The sequence below is a fragment of the Meles meles genome, chromosome 5 (assembly GCF_922984935.1).
Source record: "Meles meles chromosome 5, mMelMel3.1 paternal haplotype, whole genome shotgun sequence".
NCBI lineage: Eukaryota > Metazoa > Chordata > Mammalia > Carnivora > Mustelidae > Meles > Meles meles.
Window position 1 is genome coordinate 7,738,496 of NC_060070.1, and position 12,220 is coordinate 7,750,715.

At 46.5% G+C, this 12,220-nt stretch overlaps 1 protein-coding gene across 1 annotated transcript in view; it reads left to right on the top strand.

The window, feature by feature from the left end:
* The first annotated feature begins 6,170 nt into the window (after positions 1 to 6,170).
* Positions 6,171 to 12,220, top strand: part of PLG (plasminogen) — a 36,993-nt gene continuing 30,943 nt past the window's right edge. The window contains exons 1-3 of the mRNA XM_046005466.1: positions 6,171 to 6,306; positions 10,645 to 10,780; positions 12,066 to 12,172. Of these exons, the coding sequence (XP_045861422.1) occupies positions 6,258 to 6,306; positions 10,645 to 10,780; positions 12,066 to 12,172 (292 nt within the window). The 5' untranslated portion in view covers positions 6,171 to 6,257. The remainder of the gene's footprint in view (positions 6,307 to 10,644; positions 10,781 to 12,065; positions 12,173 to 12,220) is intronic.

Sequence of the window (12,220 nt, forward strand, 5' to 3'; positions counted from 1 at the left end):
GTTGGCCACTCCCACCTTTAAAAGCCCTTCTTGGAACCTCGGGTCACATCTCCTCTCCAGCTAACCGGTCCTGGTAGCCTGGAGAGGTGTCTCTACCTCTGGGTATTCGCGAGTTTCCGGGGTCCGTCCAGGCCCGCTTTCATCTTTCAGGCTGGCTCAGCCGTCTCCCCTCAGTCGATGCCCTGTATTGGCTTGGCAACCCCAGACTCTGCATCTCCAGCCGGGCTTTTCCAGCCTGACTGGCTCTCTCCTTGTTGTCATGCAAATAAGGCGTAGCCAAGAGTCAAGTAGTGGGCGTGGCTGCTTGTTAATATCACATTATTTACAGAAACCGGAGGCTGGGAGGGGCGGGGTTAGGTGGGGGCAAAGTTTGACAACACCTGCTCTTGACCCAAATACCCTCTTACTTCAAGAAATTCCTCCTGGACTTTGACAAGCTCCCAAACGCAGTGTGTCTGAACAAACTCGTCTCCTTCTCTGCTCCGTGTGCCTTCTCAACCAACGATACTACTGTCTACCAGATGTCCAGGACAGAAATGCAACGCCAGCCTCGATTTCATACCCAGACTCAGTCAGTTACAAAATCCCTTCCATTCTGCTTTCGAATCATCTCCCTAACCCGGTTGCTTTTCTCTTTCTCTGCTGCTTTCTTTGAGACCACCATCCTGCTTCCAGCCTCGTGCATCTCACAACCCTTTGCCATGCTGCCCGCAGAAGGAGGGTGCCACTCTTCAATCTAAAACCCTATAGCGTAGGACTACCCTAAGACCCAGCAATTGCCCTATGGGGTATTTACTCCCAAGATACAGATGGAGTGAAAAGAAGGGGCACGTGCACCCCAGTGTTCATAGCAACAATGTCCTTGATAGCCAAACTGTGGAAGGAGCTGAGGCGCCCTTCAACGGACGAATGGATAAAGATGTGGTCTATATCCACGATGGAGTATTACGCAGCCATCAGAAAGGATGAATGCCCACCACTTGCACCAACATGGACAGGACTGGAGGAGATTCTGCTGAGTGAAATAAATCAAGCAGAGAAAGACAATTATCACATGGTTTCACTTACTTGTGGCACATAAGGAATAGCATGGAGGACATTAGAAGGAAGGGAAAAATGAAGGGAGGGAATCGGAGTGGGAGACAAGCCATGATAGACTACAGACTCTGGGAAACAAACCGAGGGTTTTGGGGGGGGGATGGGTGAGCCCAGTGATGGGTATTAAGGAGCGCACGGATTGCATGGAGCACTGGGTGTTATACACAAACAATGAATCATGGAACACTACATCAAAAACTAATGAAGTACTGTATGGTGACTAAAATAATAAAACAAATCCTATAGCAGGCCCTGCTGTCTGCTGGAATGCTTGCACTGAGTAAGAGGCCAGCAGGATTGGACCCCAACTCAATTAGCCACCAGTCCCCGCTTCCAGCCTAAATTACTTTCAGCTGCCTGGACTTCTTGCCTCTGGGACTTGGCACATTTATTTCTTCTCCTCACTTCTCATTCCTCCACTTGTCCTGGATATCACTCCCTCTGGGAAGTGTGAGCTCACACTTGAAGACGAGGCAAGGCGTCGCTCTGCCTGCTCCAGAGAAACTGGACCTCAGTGGGTCTGAGCACGCACCACACTGCTCCACGATCCAACTTACAGCTGCACATTGGCCCCAAGTCCATTAAGTGGACAACTCCCCGACAGCGGGGCTCCTGTCTCCTTTCCTCGTTTGGCCTGCTCTCCGCACAGCGTTAAACACTGCGGACACTGGAAAGGCTTCTACCCAGGAGGATTGCACAGAGCAACTTTCCTTTTCGTGGAAACCAAACCCTCCGCCCCAACCTCAGGCTTCTCTTGGGGACCTTCTCACGCCTTGCCTCTGCCGGACTGTGAAGTTGGGGGACTGAGAGAGAGACGACGGAGGTGTCATTATGAGGGGTCCACTCTGCTTGGGTGGTGTTTCACTTGTGTGCAGAGATGGTGGCAGTCCCTCGAGCACCCAGGAGGCCAGACTCCTCCAGCCTCTGCCTTTGAAACCCACAGGCAGGGGAGGCCTGCTGCGGCCCTGGAGCTCAGCCAGGCCGTAATAATTTTCTGACCTTGGAGGAGGGGGTGGTGAAGGTGGTGGGGGGGCCCTTCCCATCCCACTCAGGCTTCCCCTGCACCACAGAAATCAGCCAGAGGTTGAGTTCTGCACTCTTATTTAGAAACTCTAAAGCTTTAGATTCTCCCTGGACAAGTTTCTATATTTCAGGAATATTATGGAAGCATCTACATCATCCTGAGTTCTCTTAAATATATGCATGTATGCAAGTATATACACATATATCCGAATAGATACATACATACTGAAATATGTATGCACGGGCATTCAAATATGTACACGTATCGACAAGTATATACACACACACACAAAATATATACATGTATATACAAATGTATCCACATATCTACTAATACACACACGTATGCATATGTAGATAGATACTTTTATTTTTTATTGTGAAATACTTATGAACACATAAGAAGTTACAAAAATAATGCTAAGAGGTTTGTTATCCCCATTACCCATCACCCAGCTCCTCCAAAGGTAAAAATGTAACAGAGCCAAAGTTCATTATCGATACCAGGAAACTGCTGTCCGTACAGTGTAATGAACTCGTACACAGACCTCGCTCAGATGTCACCCGTTTTTACATATACTCATTTTTTTCTTAAAATATTTTAATGTTTTCTGCAGGTCTTGTTCCTTGCGAGTACTATGAAAGAAGACTTTTGTGACGATTTGCGTAGACAACAATGACTTTTGAAGATGGAAAGACGATTTGGTTTCTCTCTCCGTCGCATCTGTAGTGAATCTGGACCTCAGAGCGGAAAGGGCACTTGCCTGAATCTCTGGGGAGCCCTAGTGCTGACTCAGTGTGGGCTGGAAAATGATCTGAGAGTTACTATTTTCTTTTCTGCGTCTGATAAAGATCATTTGTTTTTCAAAAATGAATAAGCATCTTGATTTCTGCAAGCACAACTCAATTAAGAAAATATCACCTTGCTTAACACTGAATGAGTGAGTCAGGTCTTACTTAGAAAGTGCGCCCGGTCGGGTTACAGTTTAACCCCTGTGCTAACTGAGCAGCCCCGCTGTCTCTTTACCGGCAGGCCTGAGAGCTGATAAGGATCTCATTCCACAGTCCCAGAGACTAAGGAACAAAGGCTAACAAATTTGAAAGAAAGGTCAGATACAGAAATGAACACTGCTGTCAGATTAATGAGGCCATGTTTCCAAGGTGATCTTCCCTACTAAATTCACACACTAAATGCAGTCTGCAAACTGGCATCAAGGGCAAAGAAAAACTGTTTAGAACCCTTGCACCCCTGAAGGTCGACTTTGTTTGAACCCTTAATGGATTCATTAATTTGGGGCTAGTTTCATTTCGAAATACATGGTCTTGTTGGGGATACTCAGAGATGGTCACGGTAAAGGGATGAGCTGTCTTAGAATGACAGGTCCTGGAGGGGGAAGGCTGGGCTGGGAGGAACTCTGCCAGGGCTGGAGGAAAGAGGACAGTCAGTAGAGAAAGGTGCCAGGTGCAAAAGTTAGGCCAGCAACATAAGGTTCACACATTGTGGAAACATGTCACCTGGGAAGTTGTGACCTGGTCATGGCTTCCCCTTCAGACAAGGTGGGTGCTGGTGGTACGGAGGGGGGACCTCCGTCTCGCTCTCCTGGTGAGGTAGTGTTCGCCGGGTGTTCATAACTTACCTCTAAGGGACTTGCAAGGAACTCGCCATTTAAATACCTGGAGGGAAGGTGCTAACTCTTCCCTTCCTGAGAGAACCCATATGGGTCTCGGCAACCCGCCCCATACTGGGTGGAGCTAAGGAAGTTAGCGTCATCGTCCATCTTACCCCGATGTCCTTATTGTTGGCTACAGAGCGCAGGAGACACCTTCAGAAATCTTAGATCCTGAAGTTTCCTGGAGTTCCTTTAGGTAGAGACAGTGCTATGTACCTTTCATATAATCTCAAAGGAATTCAACACACAGTAGGTGGTCAGTATGTACTCGATGAGTAGAGTCCAGTGAGAACCCGCATCTCAAAGCTGTTCAACCTGCTGACACTGTGCAGAGATGATCTCGCTTTAGTTCTTTCCTCAGTTTTGGCCACTGCTTCAAGTGGAAAATGACTTACTTTGAATTCTCTTCACAGCATTGGGCAAAGCCACGGCCAGACATCCGTCCCAGAGTGCCATTGTGGGTTCCTGTGAACAATCTAGAATAGTCCATTGCTTCATGTCTACCCTCTGCCCCTGGAGCTAAATCATGGAGGGTCGCACCCTAACGGAGGGCTCCATGCCCCCACTCCAGTATACACTTGCGCCATGCGTTCCTCTGGGCCCTTCCCCTTACCCGCGACAGTATCTATTGGCACGCGCGCCTGACTCTGCATCATGTCCCTCTGTGCTCTCACGGTGCCGATGAATTACAAAGAGGGTGAAGAATGTGTAGTCACGAGGCCATAGCAAGGCAACCTGATTCCCAAGACAACCTTTGCAGAATCAAATCGTCCTAAAAGCTTCAGGGAGGAAAGGGGGCAAAATGCTTACCACCACTACCCAAACAAAGCAATAAAATAGGAAAAGGAACATTGCATGGATATAGAATTTCTGATCACACTGTTCCTGAGATGCTTCATGCATGAGGCAGGACTAAAATATTTTACCATTTAATTAATTAATTAATTAATTAATTTTTGAGTCTGCTCCCCAACTGTGAGATCAAGACCCGAGCAGAGATCTAGAGCTGAATGCTTAACCAGCTGTGGCACCCACGTGCCCCACTAGTAAAATATTTTAAATAGAAATAAATGCATATGGAAAGCATCGTGTATTGGTAAAATCTGGTCCCCCCCCCCCAAAGAACTTTCTCAAACATCAACATAATCCCCCTAAAAGACCTTTTGACTATTTTAAGAAGAAGAGTCTTCTCAGTTTTGACTCCTCAACTTGCTTCTACACTGTGACCCCTATAGTACACCAGGCCACTGGGGACAGGGAGAGGAGAGGGAGGAGACTTCGAGGAGAGAAGAAACCTAGATCAGTAGAAAACCAGAAAATGGGATTAACTCATCCCTGCTGCTCACAATAGGCCACCGTCCTGTTCTCTGAGAAGAGAATTTGCTCTTGAGAATGCTGCACGGTGCCTTTTCATCCCAGGAAATTATGTTGGAGGCTTGGTGCTACCTCTACACTTCGTTAGTTAATTTATAGAAAGAAATTTCATAGCCTAGAGAGAGAAGTGTTTCTTGTTCTTATTTCGCAAGTAAAATAGAATCCACTGAACTACTCCTAAATATTTTTGAACCCTAAAATAGTTTCTAAGTGTGTAATAACCTGGTGATTGTGGCCTTAAGTCAGAGGAAAAGTATGGAAGGAACCATTAAACTTCACACAGACTCTTCAAACCCAATTTTGCCCCTCTGGCTTTATTTTCTGAGGGTGAGAATGTAACACACTGTGAATTTATTTGGGGGAAAAGACCAATATTTTTACAACATAATTTATAATTACGGAAAACATGTGAATCCACTGGACATAAAGACATTTTGATAATAATAAAGTATTTAAACTTTCTAGCCATCTCTGCGTTGTTTGGTAGGATGTAGGGATGTGAACGACAAGGCCCTAGCTAATGCTTATAATCGAAGGCCTACAGGGTCTCAACCATTGGTGGCTGAGTAACCTTGACAGTTGACCTATTTTAGCCTGAGTCCCCTCATTACAGTGGAAATATTAATATTGCTTGTTGAATGACAAGTTCTCAGCAAAGTTTGGCTATTAGCGTGATTTTTCTTTTTGTTTTTCCTTTTTACCTAAAGCCAGGGAAGAAGGAGAGGAAGAAAACCAGACAGAGAAAGAAAAGTGACTATTTAATGATGATGGAAACTGACTATCAGAAGACTACAGAAAGTGGCTATCTGGAGAGGATGGAAAGAACCAGGGGCTATGAAGCAGGCAGCCTGGGGCAGTAAGGGGCGGGCCTGCTTTCACCACTTCCCAGCATCTATTACAGATGGGGATTTTGTAAGATCCGCCGGCAGAGGTAATGTTTGAACCCTTCTGAGTGCTCTGGCAATGGGCGTCTCAGAAAATAATTAACTCCCTGTGATTATCTTATTTGTGGATGTGTTTTCTCTCAGGTAAGTCACTAACATCTCGGGACTGGGACGCCGAGTTTTCTGGGCCCAGCTGGCTAGTCCCAAAATGGAACGTAAGGAAGTGCTGCTTCTACTTCTTTTATTTCTGAAATCAGGTAAGACAAAGGGTTTTTTAAAAATTTTAATTAAAATGTTTTTCCTAGCGATGTCCTAAAAATAGATAACAGGATGGCTTTCTGTGCAGCTGGTTTAAATTAGCTTTTGATTCACGAGCATCCCAAATAAAAATCTACATGGATGACTGAAAAATTCTTTTAAGGGGGTACCTAGGTGGCTCAGTCAGTTAAGCATCTGGCTCAGAGTCCTGCGTCAGGCTCCCTGCTCAGCGAGGAGCCTGCTTCTCCCTCTCCTCCTGCTCCTTCTCCCTGCTCCTGCCCTCTCTCTCTCTCTTCCTCTCTCCCTCTCACTGTCTCTCAAATAAGTAAAATCTTATAAAAAACAATAAACATTAAGAAAAAAAGAAAAATTATTTCAGAACTGAGCTTAATTTCCTCGTGCATGATAAAGACCAGTGGGCAGGGGAAATGATGAATGACCTTTTAAATCCACGAGATTGCCTGCCCGAGACTGTTGTTGTAGTTGAAACAATAGCCTGCAGAACTAGCAACCCAAAAAGTTGGGGGCGCCCTTGCCCAGCGCTCAGTTCCGTTAACGGAGACCATTTTCGTTAGCATGTCGTATTCTCTTTACTTTCAGATGAAAGCAGCGAAATATTTCTTTGCGTTCTCTGGCCAGTGTCTGGAGGTTCCCTGCCTGCTGAGGCTTGACGTGAGCCTTCCATAGGTCTAGGTTTATTCCTTATGCCTGGAGAAACCACACGCGTCGATTGCCAGATGATGTATGCATATCGGAATTCCAGAAAACTTCACATAGTGCTTGGGAAAAGCTAGGCACGTTTTTATACGTGTGTGAGTGTGTGTCTTTAGATAATACTTGCTATTCAGCTGATACAGTAGGTAGCTGAGTATCTTCACCCCCTTTTAAAGAGGAGGAAATCCATCCTTAGGAAAATTAGGTTACTGCTCTTTTTGACCAAACTCCCAAATCCAGGAAGTGAAGATAGCAGAATTTAAACCAGGACTTTTCTGGAAGGAATCTGGTGCTCTTCTCCCTTTTCAACTTGGTTTAAACTTCCTTTAAAATATTCTAAACATGTCCTTAGAGTTTTGTGGGGTGTTTTGACAGCTTTATGGCGCTGTAACTCACATACAGTTCGCCCATTTTGAGCATACATGGCAGTGGCCTGCAGAGTTGTGTCGTCATCAACACAATGCATCCTGAACATTTCATTACCCTGGAAAGAAACTCTGCACCCCTCAGCAGTCATCCCCAGCCCTCCTTCCCCACCTGCATCCCTGCCTAGTTCCTGGCAATCACCAGGCTACTTTCTTCTCTGATTTGTCTCTTTTGGACATTTCATCTGAATGGAATCATACGTGATGCTGGTAACCCTTCCCATAAGCAATGTATGGATACCTGAAATTCAGTTTATAAATTGCCAGATAAAATCTTGTAAGCTGTACTTTAAAGTAGAGTTAAATATATTTGAAGTCAGCAGAGCCATTTCAAGAAATACCAAAAAAAACAGAGAGAGGAGGATCGCACAGAGATTTCTGCGGGAAGTGGTGGCCCATGGTGGGCGGGGCGGGGATGTGCACTCTGTGTGTTAGCCTGTGCACAACGGGATCCGGAATGCTGTGAGCTGACCCAGTGGCTCACACCAGGTGGGGAGAGAGAGTAATAACACTCTGTGTGTTAGCCTGTGCACAACGGGATCCGGAATGCTGTGAGCTGACCCAGTGGCTCACACCAGGATGGGAGACCAGACTCTTCTGCTACAGGATTAACATAGGTTTTTTTTGCCAAAGGGAGAGACTTTTATAAGCTATTTTTGAAAGGAAGGCATTTACTCTTTCTGTGGACAAGTTTCATCTTTCCAGGGCACAGACGTGACTGGTGAAAGGAAAAAAAGAAATCCTTTTACAGCGGTTCTCCATAGTTTCATAGACCACTAAGACTTTTTTTTTTCCCCAAGTGAATGATCGTGGGTGTAAGTGTACACACCACGGTAATAAAATAAACCCACATTATTAATGTAATACATATGTTTGGTAGCTACATACATCTACACTGGGCCTCGAATATAAAAATACTTTTCTTTTTTTAAAGGTTTTATTTATTTATTTGAGAAAGAGAGAGACAAAAAAACCCTTAGCGGGATGGGGGAGGGGGAGGATCAGACTCCCTGCTGAGCAGGGAGTCCAATGTGGGGCTTGATCCCAGGACCCCAGGATCATGACCTGAGACAAAGGCAGATAACCGACTGAGTTACCCAGGTGCCCGAAAAATAATTTCTTACTAAAACAATATGTTTAATATCTCTTGGTCCAGTACACCGTAGGAACTCCACTGTCACGGGGCCCTCATGCTGAAGAAAAGAAAATAATGCGGGAGAACTTTTCGAGCACCAAAGAAAAAATATGTATTCTCTTTGGGGATATTTCTTTGGGATATCAGCTCCTAAGGTGGTCTCAGCAGCTTTTTTTTTTTTAATTTAAAATATTTTATTTATTTATTTTGACAGGCAGAGATCACAAGTAGGCAGAGAGGCGGGCAGAGAGAGAGGAAGGGAAGCAGGCTCCTGCTGAGCAGAGAGCCCAATGTGGGGCTTGATCCCAGGACCCTGAGATCATGACCTGAGCGGAAAGCAGAGGCTTTAACCACTGAGCCACCCAGGCGCCCCTCTCAGCAGCTCTTTGCTGTGAAATACAATAACATAATCAAAGGAAGCTTAATTAAAGGGGGATAGACGTGGAAATCTTCTTGCCTTGGTATCATTTCTACCCTAGCCGCCTCAACTTTCTAAGAACTCTTCGGAACCTCCCTGGTGGTCTAGTGGTTAGGATTCGGCGCTCTCTCTAAGAACTCTTCGGAAAGGCTAATTTAAGTCTTTGTAGGATATATTTTCCGGAATTACTCTTTGCTATTTTTTTTTTAAGATTGTATGTATGTTTGTGTGTATGTGTGTATTTGACAGAGAGCACAAGCAAGGGAGGGGTAAAGGCAGAGGGAGAAGCAGACTCCCTGCTCAGCAGGGAGCCCCACTCCGAGCTCAGTCCTGTCAGGTCCTGAGCCCAAGGCAGACATTTTAATCCACCGAGCCACCCAGATGCGCCTTCCTCCCCCTCCCCATGTTTGTTTTTTAAATCACATCCTGATCTATAGAATTTACCCCAATACACCTCTTCTTGGAAATGAGAGTTCAAATGGGGGGAAATGTGGGATGAAGGCATGGACCTGGGTCTGGAACCTCTACTTTTCCATAATCTTTTGAAACCTTTTTCGAGTGCTTTCTGGTACCTTAAATTTAAGTTACAGCAGCCAACTTCCTGTTCAAGAGCCACCTTCGGGTTTGGAGTATGTTTAACTGGGGGAGGACAGAGAGCAGGGGGAAGAGAGCGTAGCCTCCCGGAGAGGACTAGTCTCTGCATTGGCCCTGTGTCCCCTGTGTTTCCAGGTGGGCAGGACAGGCATTTCTGCGAATTAGGGGCTGACCCCTAATGATCCTTCCTGTTGGATAATTTTCATCAGTATCTAAACATGCTCCCAGTGTCTCATCTTTAAAAAAATTCCTTGACTGCACATGCCCTCTGGGAAGAGCTCCTTTCCCAGCTAGGCTCCTGAAGGCTTGTCTTCTCCTGTGGCTCTACAGGCTTCCCCTGGTCACTCTCCAACCCGCTCAGCCTGGCTTGGGTCCGCACCACTCCCCTGGCGGTGGTCAAGGCTGCCATGTTGCCTAATCCCACATGGGCAAACTTTAGGCAGCTTAGCTGTCTTCATTAACCTCTTCTGGCCTCTCACCCTGGGACAGTCACCAGGGTTCCGCAGTAAAATTAGGGAGGCCGCCATCTCCAGGTCTGTGACTCACCAACATTTTTATATCATGGTGGAACCATTCAGAGACTGTCACATCAGCTTAAGAAACAGTCACAACCGAAGCTTATACTGTTGGCAGTCAGGTCATGGCCTCCAAGTTAGGTTTATAGCCAGAGCTGGACAAATCGACATCGGCAATGGCGAACACGGGGGCCGCTGGCGGCTTCCAACTGTTCTGTTACGGCGTGGCAAGCCACAGCCAATACATTTATTCTTATTTAAGGTTTCATGGCCATGAACGTAGTTACAGAAGTTGTTAAATAATCCTAATCGATTAATCCGTCAGTCCACTTGCCCTTTTAATACAACGCCCACCTCGGAGCAGAACTGTTGTCTTGACTCGACGGTTTTACTCGCGCCACCCGTTCTGCTCTCTAGGAAAGCAGCAGATTTTATACGGCGGATGTACAGCCGATAGAGGCTCTCAAGGGCCTGCCGACCGAGCAGTGGTGTTGATGAGTCTCAGCCGGTTATCCTACTACACCCTCCGTTCGCAGGTCGCGGAGACCCCCTGGATGACTACGTGAACACGCAGGGGGCGTCTGTGCTCAGCTTCACGAAGAAGCAGCTGTGGGCAGGAAGCATCCAGGAATGTGCGGAGAAGTGTGAGGAGGAGACGGAGTTCCTTTGCAGGTGTGCTCTCCGGGGCCGCTCACTGGCAGAAATGTTACCACTGGAGACACTGCTATTTGGGAACGAGACGTTTGCCCCGGGATTTATTAACCAAAACAGCATTTAAGAGGCAGGAGAGGCATTTCGCAGGATTGGAGTTGGGGATCCGCGTCTGCTCCCCGGTTCGGAAGCCATAGGAACAGTGGGTTGTTAGAATTTACCTGCATCCCCTTCAGAAAAAAACGCCTCCAAGGGCTGTTATCCGTACACATGACATCACCAGCTGCCATTCCAAGCGCTGGTTTTTGATATCATCATCGGTAAATATTTACTGAGGATCCTTGTGACTGGGCGTCCCAGCCTAAGGAACAAAGAAGCAGAGACACAGTGACCCAGTGATCCAACATCCAGGATATACATTATCTCTGTCCATATATGACAGATCGTTGTACAGTTGCAAGGTCCAGCGCTCGCCTCTTTGTGTTTATGGTGTGGTCCCAGAAGTTGGATAAAATGTAAAAAATTAAAAAACAAACAAACACATGTGGTGCGAGGTGTCAGTAAGTGACATAATCATAAGTGCTCTATAAAGGTTCAGAGGAAAGAGTAATTCCTAAGGGTTGAGAGGGCTGGAGAAGGCCTGGGGAGGGGGAGGCACTGAGCAGGGCTTGGAAGGGTGAGTGTCATGTACTGACGAGGCGGGAGGCATTCTGGGCCCAGGGAGCCACGTGGGCCTGTGAACAGGCCGCAGGGACCACAGCAGCTACAGAAGGGCTCTCGGAGGAGATGGGGAGGCTGGAAAGAGTCGTGGATGGCTTCGAATGCCAGACTGCATGTTCACAGCTGGACCATGGGGCTGGGCAAGACGGGGTTAGGTGAAAGGAGAGGAGATGACATGTAGAGGCCAAAGTCAAGGGGACTTTATAGGAAAGGGAAATTCTAGGAGACCAGACGTCAACGTAGACTGTCTTGGAAAAGGGTTCAAAGCCAACAGAGTTGCTTCTTTCCAATACAGAAGCAAATATGCTAGGACATAAGTGAAGAAAGACCAAAGTAGTTGAAATAGAAAGAGAGAACACTTGGTGGAGGAGAAGGTGAAGGTAGAAGGAATCGAGGAACGACCTGTCCAGGCATCCTTTTCCAGCACTTCCCCGACTGGGCCAAATTTAACGGAAGTAACCATTCCAAACACCTTGACCCGTCAAGAGATACAGTTATCTTTGGAATCTCTTAATTATGAACAGAGGTTTATTTTCCTTAAATGGCAGAAAACATTTTTGGGGGGTTTCCTGATTTTCTTCTGCAGGTCATTCCAATATCACAGCAAAGAGCAACAGTGTGTGATCATGGCTGAAAACAGCAAGTCGTCTGCAATCTTAAGGATGAGAGACGTGGTTTTATTCGAAAAGAAAAGTGGGTACAATGTTTTCTTTCTCCCCCTCCTACCCCCGGACCCGTCCT